This window comes from Sinohyriopsis cumingii, unplaced genomic scaffold (genome assembly GCF_028554795.1).
Source record: "Sinohyriopsis cumingii isolate HCF-2022 unplaced genomic scaffold, ASM2855479v2 utg001176l, whole genome shotgun sequence".
Classification (NCBI taxonomy): Eukaryota; Metazoa; Mollusca; class Bivalvia; order Unionida; family Unionidae; genus Sinohyriopsis; species Sinohyriopsis cumingii.
In genome coordinates this window covers 815,733-832,153 of record NW_028315968.1, presented here as the reverse complement: position 1 = coordinate 832,153, position 16,421 = coordinate 815,733, and the positions used below count along the sequence as shown (strand labels likewise).

The window sequence follows — 16,421 nt, the reverse complement described above, 5'->3', positions numbered from 1 at the left end:
TCGTCATCATGGTGGGTGGCATGGCAAACAAATCCATTTCCGACTTGGAACAGGCACAAGACTCTTGGTGCATCATTTTTCTGTTTCTCAATACTTTAATAATCGAAAACGTCTAAGTCTCGAGCAGTTCTTCTTTTCTTTGTCTTTCTAGCTTTAAAAGTGTGAAGTCTTGTGAATGGGTTTTTTCTTCTTCGTCTTTTTCTACTGTGCCCTTGCTGTGGCTTCAGGGAAGCGGGAATGCCTGACTCGGTAGCGTTCAGGGCATTTATAGGAGTTTCTCGTCGACCCAAAAGGTCTTTGCCTGTTTGCAACAAGACATTTTTGCCTGCCCTTAAGAATGCTTCTTTAGAGTTTTGTTTGTCGATGATGACATTTTGGAGAAATTCTTTGCCTTGCGTCAGTGCGGCATCTTTCAAGGCGTGCAACCCTCGTGTCACCATTGGTTTCAACAGGGGAGCCACCGAACGAAAGGCCGATTTTAACATATCTCCTAAACCATGTCCTCGCTGTCAAGCAACCCCTCGGTACACTGGATACATGACTTACAACTCGTTAGAGAACCGTTTTCGAAAATGGAATTTCACCGTGACTTTTCCTTTGGTGAATGGTATATTTTGTCCCACATCTACTTTTATAGCAATGTTGACAGTGTCAAAATACGACTAACTGACAGGCAAATAAAGAGGATGTACAAAGTCGTGGTGAAAGTGATAGGTGTTTCCACCTTCCTCGTCCGTGGCCGTAGCAGAATCCACTTTGAAAGGAATGACACGCAGTAACGGGACGGAGGTGTGTCTCACCACATTGTACTCCGCCACATCGGAGTACAAAATGATTAAATTCAGTCCTTGGTTCATTTCTACTGGAAAACAAAATAACTTGGTAATAGAATCGTTGTCGGAAAAGACTGGTAATTCATTTTTCTTCATCAATGCAATCCTCATCTCCACGTCGCCGCCCAAGATGTGAAACAATTCAGGACAAAATAAAACGGACATTATTTAACCCCTGTCAAATTTCATCAGGAAGCGCCGAGCTACTTTGTGGTACTCCAGGGTGACACTTTTCCCTTTTCCTGACACTCTCCAAAACTTTAAGAAACACGACATTAAGCCTGGAGGCAGTGGTGCTCACCAAATGTTGACCACTAAAATAAAAGCCTGGGGGAATGATCAAGTGATAGGTTCACTTTTGAGTTTGTTCATGATATGTTTTATTGTCATATTTTAAATTATTCAAGTACTTTAGCATTTGCTCGTCACGAACATTGACCGGAAAATAATTTTGATTGAGGACTTCGGTCGGGTGAATGATTTCCACTAAAGCCTCTTCCCAATAGGCTTCGTGATCTAATTGGATGGCCTGAGGTAATTTGACTGTGTAACAGCACAACGTGTTATTGGGAAACACGTCCATGGAACTATCACTGGCTAAAGTTAAGTAAAATTGGTTATGGTGACTCATAAGTCCTGTTCTGTGGCTATCCGAGGGGTTAATGGAAGTCAGAGGAGTGCCTCCGCCCAAAAGGGGGTTGTTGATGGAATGGTGACTGACACTGGACATAAGATTGCCGTTGTTACCGTTCGAATTGAATTTCAGAGAGGGATTGGGAAGCAAACCCCTCGTTTCCTTGTTGCAAACTCAAATTGGCAATGTCTGCACCGATGACACAATACACCACAAAGATTTGGCAGAAAAAGACGATTTGCGTTTTAGGCACACGTTCTCCACATCACACTCACAAGGGCTGCTTTTGTAAATCTTGCAGAGAAGAACTGGGTGAAGGAGTGGTCGTTGCAGTGGTTGCAGTAGCTGAAGCTGTGCGAAAGGGCATGATGGTCACTTCTTTTTATAGTCGATGACTAGCGAAGCGTCGATCCAAGAATCAAAACTGGGTGGATATCTTTTCCAACGTACTTTGACTTCATTGACACATCGTTTGCCCACTTTACGGGTTCTGAGTTCGAGAATGCTTTCGATGTCATACACGTCGTCTTCTATTTTGGTGACACGTTGTAACTTGGGCAAATGAAACGTTCCTTTTCACACATCCCCGGTCATGTCTTCCAATTTATAAACGGCAGGATGACGACCATGCACTCGTCCAGTAACACGAGACAATTCGGTGGTCCAGTTAGGTAAGTAACATTTGCCGAAAGTGCGACTGGTTTTGCCAATGCGCACCCAATCTCCTACAACCAACACTCCACTTTTCTTGGGAACAGCCCCCGTCGGGGACGTACCAAACAGGCGATCAGAAACAAGCACTTCGTTGTCGGGAGTCACCTATTGCGGGGCTATTGCGGGAGTCACCTATTGCTTCGATGGTAAGATTGGTTGCACGCTTGCACCAGGTGCGGTAAGATGTCGATGTACTTGAAAGTGTGGTGATACGTAAAATATTTCCACATGCGTTCTTTCAAGGTACGTTGAAAACGTTCCACAATGCTGGCTTTGGTTTCTGGATTCTCGGTGGTAAAAAAATGAATGTCACGTTTCTTTAATTTTTTTTGGAAAGCTTGATTCAGAAATTCGGTACCTATGTCCGTTTGCCATCGAAGAGCGTGACGACCACTTTGTTTCAACACCAGTTGCAGGGCTCGCACTAACTCGTTGCTCGATTTGGAAGTCAATGGCACGACCCAGGCAAATTAGAAAAAGACGTCGATGACACAAAACAAATGTTTGTAGCCGAGATTGTAGCTGGCCAAATGAGAAACATCGGCTAAATCGGCTTGCCATTGATGATCGATTCCTTCCACTTGGGTGCGACTTCTGGAAAAATTGCGTCGAATGGGTTTGTGTAAAGTGTAGGTAGCTTGTTCTTGTAACCATCGTTGCACTTGAGGTAAACGGAGACTTCTCAGTCGAGTTTTGGCAGCACGATACAATTTTTGAACTCCTGCGTAACCTGCAGGATGGGATGGATCTTAGTAAATGCTGGCTAACACTTTCTCCATTTTTCGTTTGTTAATAACTTACCCACTCTTTGATGATGCTACTCTTTTTCTCTTGGGGTATTTTCTTGGTTTGTAATGCTTTGCGTGTGCGGCCAGCGATAGGTGTTGAGGAAGAAGATGTCTGAACAGGGGTCATCTGTTCTTGTTTCACTGCTTTATTCATCTTCTTTTCTCTTCTAATGAAGAAGGAGTGGTCATCATCTTTTTAATCCATCAAATTCGGAAGGTAGGTGGTGTTGTTAACTTGCGTACTTTTTCTACTGGAGTTTGAAACACTACTTCTTCTTCTTCTTCTCCTTTATCTGTCTTGGTCACTGGCAGTAGTAGTGGTAGTGGCGGTGTGGGGGATGGACTTTTCATAGGGTCTTAAAATCTTTCAGAGTGGGTAGAGCTTTTTCGTCTGAAGGTTTCTGGTGAAAGAGTTTCAGTCGTTGCAAGAGTTGATCGTACTTTTGCGATTTTTCTGTTTCAGACAAATCGAGGTGATCCATCAATGACTGCAGTTCGTGTTGTAACTGGGACATCTCGGTCAAATGGGGATTGGGAGGCAACTGCGGCGTTCGTTGTTCTTGCCAACGATGGCATTCCATCCATCGTTAGTAAGGCACTAAAGCTACTTTTCGTCCTTCCATTCCATGTCAAGGGTCACGTCTGAGATCTTGGGACTTCGGAGGGCCTTTTATCTTGCTCCCCCGAGCCCTCCCAACATGGTCCCCAAGACTACTTTCAGTAATTGGCCTATCAAGAGTTGAAAAATTCCTCCATGTTGGAACAACGTCTTCTTCATTTCACGAATGGGGATTTTCTTTTGAACCATTTGGCGAAGAACGTGACGATGTTTGCCTGAACATTGTTTCCGGTGTTTTGACAAAGGGATCGTACCTTTCAAAACGTTCAAACAACATTCGGACCCGGTATCGATGACATCTTTGGAGGCCGTTTGAATGAGTTGTTTTCGCAGAGATGGAGAAGTTTTGGACAGGACAGACAACATGTCCCCATGTTTGACTAAACGAGGAGGCAGTCCTTTCCTTTTCTTTCCTTTGGGTTTAGAAGAGAGATGTTTTCTGGGGGGTGACATCTTTGGTTCTTCAGAAGCACAAAAACACTGATACCCATGCGTTGTCTCACGCCTTTTTTATACTGGAACGCGTCGCCACTGATTGTCTTTACGTCGTATCAACTTGAAGACAGCCATCACAAGTCATGCAAGGGTTCGCAGCGGATTAAATCGAGCCAGTTCTTGCATGGACATTTCCAGTAAACTCTGTAAGATGCCCGATCTCTCTTGGACTTTGATTTTGGGAGCAGGTACTTTGTGAGTAGCTGCCACGGATGATAAAGAGGAGGAGGGTGTCACCCCTAGGGGAGAAATTCTTGGAGACACAGGCTTCCATGGTGTCATCAACGGAGAAACGGATGAACCTGAGACTGCCTGAGACGCGGTCACCGTGATTTGCGAATGTACGGTTGCGTCCTGAATGGAGTGCCTCTCTTGCGAATAGTTTTCATTGGGCTTTTCTTTTTCTGAGGACTTCTCCTCTGGGTTTTTCTTTTGAGGACTTTTCTTTTTCCGGGGTTGTGACCTGGTCTTGACACCGTTGCTCTTTTTCTTCTTGGGACTTCGTTTGACTTTTTTCTTGGGGAGAACTTTGGGAGCAATAGGATCCTATCTTCAGAGGGAGCGAATGATGACACCTCCTAGAGTATCGCTCCCTCCAGGTTTCAAAATGATTTACTTTTTGGTTTGAGTGTCTATGCGGCGATCGGCCAGTTGGGTCAAAGCTACTTTGGTTCTATCAAAAAAGCGTTTGGTTTGATGAGGAATCTGAATGATACCTTGCAGTAATTGACGTGCTGTCACCTTGAACCATCGTAAGACTTCTTTGAGACTGGCTTCTAAGACACGAGCACGTATTTGTGGATTTTTTTCGCGATTGATGCCATACAAGGCACGAATCAATTTGACGGGAAGATGAGACTGAAGGGACGTCATGTTGACGCTGGGTGAGACAGACGAAAAGTGTCCGAGGTTTTTATAGATTTTTTGGGGGTTACGTCGAGGACGGAGACATGTACAGGATAGGCCCTCCGTCTTGACACCTGTGGTGAAACAAATGGGTAAGAAATCGCAAATAATCGGGAGTAGTAGGTTTCAAATCGACTAGTAAATAGGCGTGTGGAGTTTGAGTGGCATCGTCGTACGCCTGAGTCAGCCAAGGCGTTCCAAACTGTTTGGCTAAGACTTGCACATGCGATTTATCTCGAGGGCTTTTAAACAAGACCACGTAATGAGCATTGAGACTGATGGTGCGATGGGCATTACTTTGTTGAAACAAATTTTGAGTGATGTAAATGACACTGGTATTACGATGATGCCGTTTGCGCGTAAACCAAAGTTTAATTTCTTTTTCGTCTTCTCCTAACATGTCGTCGAAAATGACCTAATGGGTTTGAAGGGGGTCAGACACGATTCCGTCGTCTTCGTTAGGAATGCCTTCCACAAACACGATACAATCGCCTTGATTTTCTAGAAAGAGGCTGTACGCCGATTGCCACTCTTTGTAACACCACACGATTCGTTGAGGTGGACGATCGATCAAATGATGTTTATGTTCGACCAAACGTTTGAAAAATTCGGTTTTGCCTGAACCGCTAGGTCCAGCAATGAGCATGTTAAAGGGATGGCGAAGATACAAAGCCTCCCAACTGGCACGATCTAAGTGTTCGTCGATGACTTTGAAAGTGGAGGAAGAGGGAACAGAGGCAGCAGAGGTAGCCATAGTGTCAGGAATGTCGCTTGTGACACGAAAACAGACAAGACAAGAGTTTTTATACTTTTTGAGAAGTTTATTGATGTTTTAAAAATGAACACGAAAGACAGAAATACATAAAAGCCAAAGGCTTAAGTACAGCGATAAAATGCACTCGAAAACGATCAAAGTGGAATAGAAACAAGTTTCTGTACAACATATTTTGGGTAATGTTCTGACAAGTTCTACAGCGGGTAATGTCACACAAGTGTCCTCCCGAAAGGGTCTTTCAGAAATGTCAATGACAGTCCTGTCCTCGGTGACGGGTTCTTCTGGCATTGTCAATAACACAGTTTGAAAAATGCCTTTTTATCCTTGGACAACTCTCGAACATACTGGGCCACTTCTTGGGTCCAAACATCAAAACCTCATTTTTTTCCAGGCACGTACATCTGTCACAAGCTACATACACATCGTCATACACGTCTTCGGTAGCTAAAAGTTGACGAATCTTTATTTCCCGTAGAGGTCGAGATGTATCCAGATGAAAACGCAAGGCTTTGAGCAAAATAAGTCTCTCGTGACCGTTTAAAGGCACCACTTTCATGTTTGATTTGATTGGGTAGTAAGTACTATTCGTAAAGAGTCCACAAGAACTCGGCTGATAAACGAAATAACAGAAAACAAGTCACTAAGACACACACCACACGTCGACCCAAACTGAACGGAAACAGTTCTTGTAATAAGTGACGGTAATCATCCACGGTTTAAATCTTGTTTTTGAGTTCCTTCCACGGAATCTGTTGAATCACTTTGGATAAAAGCCGTGGCATGACAGCCTATTTTTATACTCTCTTTTATTCGGAAGCAACAAATGTACTTTCTACCCAGAGATCTTCGTTCTCCAGTTGGGAATCTAAATCTTGCAAACTGTAATCTACAGTTCGGAGTTCGTTCAGAAGTTTCCTCTTCCACTAAGCAGATGCTGCGTAAAGGATTTTTGTAATCTTTTAACTCTTCTTCCTCAATTCGTTGCAGTAGGTGAATCTCGAAGTAACCAAAATCATGAACATGTTGATCCTTCGCGACCTCGAAGTGTTGAACAAGGTCTTACCACTGGAACACTTTTTCATGAATCAGTCCTCTTATAGAATTCAGGTACCAGTGGTTCAAACACCGGTGACGTAACGAATGCAATTGTTCTTTACGTTTGACTTGAATTTTAACCAGTTGACGGTAAATGCGTTCTCTCAACTCCACATGCAAGCCACGAATGTTCTCTTGTAAAGTATCCATGAATAAGTCATACTAAAACTCTTTTATTTTTGTCGGAGATAATAAGAGTACTTTCTGATCAGAGATGGTTTTACTCCAGTGTCGAATCTAAATCGTTTAGTCACTAACTTGCACATCACAGTTCTTTCAGAAGTTTCCTCTTTCACTCAGGTGACATTCTGTAAAAGATTTTAGTAATCCTTTAACTCTTCTTCCTCTGAAATTAGTTTCAGTAAGTCTACCTGGTAGCAAATACAATCATCAATAACAAACCAATCCTTTGAACCAAGGGGTAGTTGATGATTGTATGACCAATGAAACACTTTCTCATGAATCAATCCTCGCGAACGACGTCCACGTGTTTCATGTATTTGGTTTTGTCGTGAATCATCTGGAAGTAGCGGGAAGTTCTGTCTTGGGTAAACACGGTCGTTGTGCCATTTCGCCCCACAAACAATTTAACATCACTTTGGCAAACGATCGCCTGCCTTAGTTTTTCTCGATGTGATCTAAAGTGATACCTTCCTGCTCACAGCATTTTTCTTTGAATTTCTTTTCGTCTTCGGGAGTGTGACACCAGGAAGGATAGCCACTGGCCTCTTGCTTCACTTTCAACAAGACATCCACGTAGTCTGCGAAAATGCCTTTCTGAGTTGGGTCACTCTTTCGGTAGTGTTGTGTCCTGGAAAAGTGGCAAATTTCGTACACTTCTAACAGTTGGTATCACATATCCAGAGCTTTGAACAATTCCATGCTAACCCACGTACCCGTCAAGGCGCGTTCTTCCTGGGTGTGCTGACAAGGCTGCTCTTGGTTGCACGTTTCGGCACAAGTACGGCACAAGGGAAACATCAGCTTGCCTTGACAATGGTGAGGTAACACGGGATGGTACAAGTCCGTGGGAGGCAAGACTTGACATGTGATCAAGCCTTCGTATTGTCGAATGTGGTCCAGGTCGATGTGTCAGCAATTGCGGGTGTCCTGCAAGAAAGTGACAATATTTACACACTTAAGGATACCGCGAACACACATCCAAGTATTTGATTTCTTCTGCTTTCTCTTTGTCGGCTTGGTACAGCAAACAGGTGGCATTTGTCCTTCCTCCGTACAAACTATCCCTCGGGTTTAAGGGGTCCAACCACTGGTAACTTTCCACGATGAGTTTAAACTCGAGATCGGTTTTCAAACGGTTATAGCACTCGTGTTCCCACATCTCCACCACTTGGTATCCTTGCTGTTCTAACTTTAGGCGTCGCTGACAAGTGGCCTGGTACAAGTCTTCCATGGTTCGTTGTAAAGCCTGATTTTTAGTGCCACGTTCAGGGTAACAGACGGGACATCCGTGAAATAAGTAACCGTTAAACTCGTACACGATCTTGGGGTTTACTAAGTATCAGCCATCTACCTAATACGTTCCGATGATCTTTTCACCCCCTCCGTTGCGGGCATGCTGAATCCATTTGTCTACCTTGCCGCACAAATAATGTAACCAGCACAGGGCTTTGACTGAGCATTGACGTTTGACATAGTTGGTCGTTTGAGGACTGATGACAGCCAGTGTGTTTTCAGGCATGAATCTTTGGCTGTACACTAAGGAACACGCTTTGGCAATGGTGCAACCTTCTTTCAAAGGATCGACCCCTCCGTGTTTCATAAACATGTCTCGAAATTTTCCATAACAACGTCGTTAAATGTCCATGTCGGAACGACAATACTTTAACATTTCTTCCTGAAAGTCGAAACGGTCTGAGGCAATGGCCTAGTACCAAGCGTAGAAAGTTTTGCGTTGTTTGGTGCGCATGTTGTTTTGGTCGTAATCGTCAGCCCAGGCAAATGGGGTAGAACAGCATGTTGATTAGCTTCGGTATTGAAAAAGTGTGGAAAGTAGCCTTTGACATTTCTGTTATTCCAAACGTTTTAGGCATTCGACTCAAAGGCATGGCTAAGTAGCTCATTGAATCTTTAAACTGTACTTGTCCCACTTGCATGAAAATGATTTTGGCTCCGTTCAAAGTGACTTTAGGACGTGCAGTGCCTTGTTCCATATAGTACCTCAAAAGAAACTGTCCGAGAAATTGTGGCCATTACTGTGGTATGGCTATGACAATCTCCGTAACGTTCGATGTCCTCCTGGTTCCATGTTTCGTCGATGGGGTCTAAGATTACTTGAGCAAAATCGGCTAGTGTGTTCGGTCCCCGAAAGATTTTTCCCGTCCTCCAGGAATCTTACTGCAGTGAGGACAATGACTAAATATAGGCTCTTGGATGTACTTCTTGCGTGCTTGGTGAGCCACGCAGAAATTAGGAATGTGAATACCGGTCTCTTGCATGCATTCAAAATCGAAAAAGATGAAATTCCATTTCTTCTTGTGGTCATCATTTTTCTCTTGCTGCTATTGGTATTTTTGGATTTAAGATTGATGTTCCAAGTCCACGATTTGGTGACAAATGTGGCATCGTTTCTTTCCTGAACATACGTGTGCCTTGGCATTATTGGTACGTATGCCTTGTTCACAAGTAGGGCACAATCTCAGCAGTTGACAAGCACATTTCTTCTGTGAACCATGCGTCTTTAGATGTTGTTGGTAACAGGCATGGCTGACAAACGTGAGCTGACAAGCAGGGCAATGCACTCTTTCTTGTCCTTCGTCCAGACAGGGTTGGGAGGCCAAATATCCTGAGCATTTCGAGCCACAATGCTTGTGTTGCTTTCGATTGTTATAGCCATAGTTACATTTCTCACAGTAATAACCGTATCCCAGGAATGCGGTGATACTGGTAATGGCATCAAAATACTCATCGTGATGATAGACGTGAATGTATTTTCCATTTTTAAAATCATAGCCTCGAAACAACAGAGGCCTGCGCACTTCTTGAGGGTACACTTTCAAGGTGTAGCGTGGAGCCAAGACGTCTTGCAATGTTTGCATTTCAGGAATGCCACAAGGTGTGTCTATGGACAGGCCGGCTTGTTGCAACAGGAGTTCTGCTTCTCTTCGTTGCTTGGCTCGGTCCGATTGTCGAATAGTTTTCCAGGCTCTTTTCCATTCTGCCGTATCGTTCGTCCCACCACGATAGCCCTGGCTAAACACATCTGGTCTTGAGGGTTGTTAATTTGGACGATGCTACGCTTAATGCTGCGAAGGTCGTCCACCAATAACACCTTTTTTCTTTGTCCGGTCTCTTGAGGAGGAGAGACGTGGGTCATAGACAGTGTCGCTTTTCCATCGGTGATGTCAAACTGGTCATTGGATTGTTGCACGTGTTGAATCTTGTCGATGACTTTGGAAGGTGTCAGTTCTACGGGACTGCGTAACTCGATCCAAACAGGGGATTCCAAACCGTCGTGATGTATGGAAAGTCTCAAGCGATCGTCTTCTTTAGCTTGACATTGTCGCTTTGGTGTGGTTAGCAAAGAATCCCACATCTCGGTGATGAAGCCCCTTGCTTTCTCCAACGGTACGTCGGACTTGAAATCTTTAAACTTCACTCTGTAAGTGTAACCCGTGGTTCTAATTTTCTAGAGGAGCGCTTTTACGTCTCTCGAATGTGATAGTAATTTAAAGTGGTTTACTAAGGGTGGTGAACTTTGGTTAGATGAAGACTCTCTGGGTTTGGATTCTGGTTCACTCATGTCATCTTCAAAATCACTGGCATGAATTTGTGGCAAGACTTCAGCTATTCTACGAGTCGATAAATCACGTTTCTGTCTCTTACTTTCTTCTTCTTTCTTCTCGAATTGATTCGATCGTTTCATCTTGACTGCAAAAAGTCAAATGACCACATGGTAAACACCATGGGTCACTTTATATCCATGGCAGACCATATAAAGGATGTGTGTATTGTCCTTCCACTATTCATTTCACTCTCAAACCGAGTAGAACGATGGAATAGCCTACACAGATTGAACTTTTCATCAGAGCTTTGCGAAGGGTCATCAGAAAATTTTCTTCAGACAAGCCGACAGACTACTCACCCTCCTTTCGAGATAAAAGTCAAGATATTTGCTATATCTGTAAGAATAAAGGACATTGGTCTTCAGAGTGTCCAGACCGTCAAAAAAGCAAAACAGGGGTTAGAAGAGACAAAAGTCAAGATACCTGTTATCATTGTCAAGAAAAAGGACATTGGTATTCAGATTGCCCTTAGAAACAACAGGAGCAAGAAGAAGAAGAGAGGAATTATGAACAGGAAGAAGAGGTAGCCTCCCACAAGGAAGAAGCCAGACATGTGCAGAAAGAGAAACAGGAGAAGAAAAGAAGAAGGGGAGAAAGTGAGGAAGAAATGGAGGGAAAAACTGTGAAAGTGAAGAAACTTAAAAAACAGAGAGAGTGAACACAGACACAGAAGAAGCCTATGAATTTTTTAAAGTGATATGTTGTGAATTGGATTGTAAAATTTGTACTATAATAGGCCAGTAATAAAACGAAAGTGTCTCTTGGTTTTGATCTTTAGAATAAGAACCAACACTCGCGCACTCACAAACACACATACAATAAGGGTAAAACAAAAAAGGCTTTTTGAGTTTTAATTGATGTCGGCAATTGAAATATTATCTCTTTTCGAGAGAAATGGGTGGCCCTGAAAAGGACTTTTGGGTCTTTGTTGATTTAAACAATCAACTTTAACTGCATTAAGCCTTTGCCACGGCCAAGGCCTACTTCTGGACTGCGTACTGTCGATGATTTGGTAGAAATCACTAAGGGTGGAATGGCAAGTGTAGTCACAGGACTGGATTGTATAGCTCGGGAAGGTCTTTTTCTCTTCGGTCGTAATAAAGAAGTCTGATTCATTTGTTTTAGACTTCTTAACTCCGCTAATATGTCTAATAGTATCGTGACCGTTTGACTTTCACACCCTTGTTTCTTTGCTTGTTTCCTTCTTACCTCTTCTTTTTGCTGTTGTTGCTGTAGGAAGAAAAGCTTGTTCTGCTACCTTTTGCTGCTGTATAAATTTCTCCAATTCTTCTTTCTGTCTCTGTTTAAAATTCTCCACGTGTAGTAAAGAAGGAGAAGGTGGCGAATATACTGGTTCCGGAACAAATTCTTGCGAAAGAAAATCCACAAAATCCCAATTAAAATTAACCTCTTCTGGAAGTAAGTCCGGGTTGTCTTGGTTAGTCGATGCTATTCCATCTCTTTTCGTTTCCACGGCCGGTACACCCCAGTTCATCGTCTTCTTAGTGTCCGTCATGTTTGAAAACTGTCGCATGGATTGACTGCGCACAGACGCCAGCGCCTCTATATAGGGAATGTAACGTCACAGACTGCTCTCTTCGGATTAGAGGAATAATGACTGAATTTTGTAACGCGTGATTGGATTGGTCAATGAACTCAATCCGTTTCGATCCTCCCTTCCCCTAGAAATAACCGCAGTTCACTGCATTCCTTCACCTGTTCTCGTCACCAGGATGTGGACCAACGTGGAATCCTCTACTCTAGTATCTTCAATGCTGTTCCGTACGGACTTACCCATGTATGTCCGATCATCGTTGACCATTGTCAGGATGACGGATACAAACATTTGGAAGAGAAGAATCTACGTGGAGAGGCAAGGTTGTTGAAAGAGGTTTTAATTTATGGCCCAGAAGTGAGACAAAGTTTGAGGAAAACAAGGAGACCTAAGCGATGCCTTCTGTGTTAACAGAATAATGTTAACTTAAGCCCAAAGGCACTTTCAGGGCCCCTCCCATATCTCGAAAAGAAATTAACTTTCTTGCCTAACTCCCAAAAAAATTTTTTTTAATGTTGTCTATGTATAATGTAAGTCTTGTCTGTATTCTCTCTGTACACCCCGCTCTTTGTTTATTCATGAGACGTCAGCTGCCCCTAGTAGTTACAGTGTTACCAATCTCCCCTACCGTGATGTCAGACGCTCTATTTCCCTTTGTCGCTATACACTGTTCCATTTCCCTTGATGCTATACAGTCCCAGTGTGTATTTAAAAAAGTTTGAGGCTATATCGTTCCAAGGGGGATATGTAATGCTAAGTCTAAATTGAGGCTATAAATCTTGAGGCTATATCGTCCCGGTGGGGGGGGGGGTGTCCTTAATGCTAATTCCTATTGAGGCTATATCGTCCCGGGGGGGTTCCGTAATCCTAATTCCCACCGAGGCTATATCGTCCCACTTCACTACTCATGGGAAGACACGGACATTATCGAAACGTTTGTACAAGAAGATGCAACATAGTTATATTCCTGTGGTTGACGTGAGGCGAAATTCAAGAGGGCTATAACTATATCTTATCAAGGAGTAAGGATTTCGTCCAGCACTTTGTGCATTATTGTTTTATTTGAATAGAACAACTTGTATGAAGAAGGAATTATGTTTTTGTTGTACTACATTCTTAAATGCTTAACCGATTTTGCTCTTAATGCACACTATTTGAAGGTTATACATCAACTGAATTGTGTTCTGTTTTATTTCAGTGGCAATCGGCGTGTCTGCGCTGGTGTCCTCACCACCTCTTTACGGATGGGCCCAGTATTCTTTTATTCCGATGCAGCATTTCTGCTTTTGTGACTGGACGAAGGGCAAAGCGTACGCCTTTTTTATGATAGGGGCTTGTTTCGGTGTCCCTTTCACTCTCATGACATTCTGCAGTATCATGATCTTCCGCAGAGTACATGGCAGCCACATGAAGGTCGTTCCGGAACTTCCGGTGTCGACCTCTACAAGGCAGGCTTTACAGCAAGCTCAACATAGTTTAGAGAGCAAACTGGACGAAGGTTGTGATGCTAATCCATTAGAAGAAAATCAATGCAAGAAAGTTTCATTTAGTTCAATTGTTATTCAGATGAACAATGTCAAGTCTAAAAATGACCAAAATTGTTCCAGAGAGTCAACTTTAAATAGGTACAACATTCAGAAAGACTGTTCAGAAACAGTTTCACATGGAGAACCAAATCATTACCAAATCAATGGTGTCATAAAGGATGCCAACACGTTTTCAGTCAAAAGTAGAAAACAGCGGAATGAAGCCAAAGAAATCCACTTGACAGTGACTTTAATCGTGGTGCTCGTAATATTTTTCATCTGTTGGTTTCCATACTGCATAAGTATGATGCTGTCTGTATTTTACGTAGAAGGCGTTCCCATGAGTTTCTACATTTTCACGCTCATGATCGCCTATTTCAACAGTTGCTGTAACCCAGTGATATATGGGGTTATGAATAAACAGTTTCGTGCCAAGTTCAAACAATTCTTTTGTAGCTGCAAAAGAAAGAAAACTACGAACCCTGTACAATATTAATTTTAAAGTAGCATTTTTAAGTCGTCTTTGCATTCGATTCATGCTAGCGGCATTGACAAACTCTGAATGCTGTGATATGGAATTCAGTAACCGTTTTCAATGACAACCAACCCTACTTTGTTTGCATTACCCCAAAAGAAATAACAGGGTTGCCAAAACTATAGCTTGGTGCATTGCACAGACGATGCCGTTTTAAAATTCTCGATAACAAAAAAGATAAGAGTTCAATGAATAATATAAAGCTGATAGATATATACACGTTACCATGCCACATCATGCAGAAATTAGGTTATCATTATCTTTTAGTCTTTAAATTACTCAAAATACAACACTGATTAATTAATTATGCTGGCTGTGTACATACAATCATATCAGGAAGACACGACAGTTTTTCAATAATTTATCATTTCGATATGTTATTAATTATTGTCATTAGTACCTGATAGTTTTCTGAAGCGATCTTAATGTCTATGTTAATATTTTCTAAGTACAATATGTAGCTGGTAAATAATATTGTTAACTGTTTTAAACTTTACTAACCCTAACTATCACACTAAGATTCATGCAGTTCTAAATTAGCTCCTTATATGATTAGGTAATGACATCGTTAATCAAATAAGAACCGATATTTTTTTCGTATAGCTCATTTGGCCGTCAGCAGGTATATAAATATACATTTGAGTATCTTTTATACATTGATGGTGGTACAATTAATATATACCGTAAAATTGTATATCGCTTGTATATAAAATTCAATGACAACAGGAGATATTTACTTCCAAATAGATTCAAACATCCGAAATACACATTTATACATTCATTATATATATATATATATATATATATATATATATATATATATATATATATATATATATATATATATATATATATATATATATATATATATATATATATATATATGTGTGTGTGTGTGTGTGTGTGTGTGTGTGTGTGTTATTTAAAACACTTACCTGAGATGAGGTGGAATTAACAGCGACGTTAATAAGAAAATACTACAAAAACTATAACAACAACTACTACCATTACTATTATCACTCCTAAAATAATGTAATTTTGATCTCAATTTAAATAGCATTATGTTTATCGTCTAACACATATTTCTTAGGTCACCACCCATGCAGCCACATATTTTTCCCACACTATTTGTCATTGTCGAAAAATAATTTTGGTCAAAAATTACCGTTAAAAAAAACAACAGGCGTACTCATTCAGAATGAGAATTGATCCTTACTCATATAGCAGAAACCAATAATTTACAAAGTACTACAGATATTTAAAGACGAGGATTTAGCAACTGTGGAATATCAGGGAAAGTATGTGTATAATGCATTCCAGCATAGATTATCTCGTCTTGCTGTCTAGTTCTCTCTGATTGTCCTCAGAGGATTTGTGTGCACACGTTTTTATCGCCATTATTCATGAATCAGTAAATTGTATATAAATTATATACTGCATTGACTACGTGCTTTTCTGCCCACATGAATTCAATACATTTATTTTCTGTTCTTGATTTTCAGTTTAACAAGTGTGCACACGAGCTGCATGCCTTTACATGACACCAGCATGTATGAGCTTTCCTCATATATGTTTGACACATATGACAACGATCAAAGACAATTTCAGACGAAAATAGAACTGTATGGCTGTAAGGAGCTATAAATAACACTGGACAACAAATTTTTACAAAAGTCATGTTACTGAAATAAAATTAGTCAATTCTTATCAATTTTTATGTGCTGAACACGAATATGACAGTCAAATTGCAAAATTGGCTCTAATTTTTTTGTAATCTGCAAGAAATTAATGTTTACATAACGAAATGCATTCCAATAGTAAAAGGTCAACTGTAATAGCCTACCTATAAAAAATCAAGTCATTGACTACATCTTAGATTTCTTCGCCTGTCTCTTGTACAGCTGTTCGGGAGCATCTCTGAGGAGTGTCCAGCAGTAGTCAGCCAGCATTGTAGTGGACCATTTTCCCTGGTATCTTTGTTCCATTGTTGCGATATCTTGATGAAAACGTTCGCCGTGTTCATCACTAACAATACCACAGTTGCTAGGAAAGAAATCCAAATGGGAATGAAGGAAGTGAATCTTTAGAGACATATTGCAGCCAAGTTTCTTATACTTCATCAACATGTCTTCTACTAGTT

General features: G+C 41.5%; 1 protein-coding gene across 1 annotated transcript in view; it reads left to right on the top strand.

Moving 5' to 3' along the window:
- The window catches only part of LOC149772756 (melatonin receptor type 1B-B-like), a 39,007-nt gene extending 23,185 nt beyond the window's left edge, over positions 1 to 15,822 (top strand). The window contains exons 2-3 of the mRNA XM_089947291.1: positions 13,419 to 14,011; positions 15,784 to 15,822. Of these exons, the coding sequence (XP_089803417.1) occupies positions 13,419 to 14,011; positions 15,784 to 15,822 (632 nt within the window). The remainder of the gene's footprint in view (positions 1 to 13,418; positions 14,012 to 15,783) is intronic.
- Positions 15,823 to 16,421: the final 599 nt, after the last annotated feature.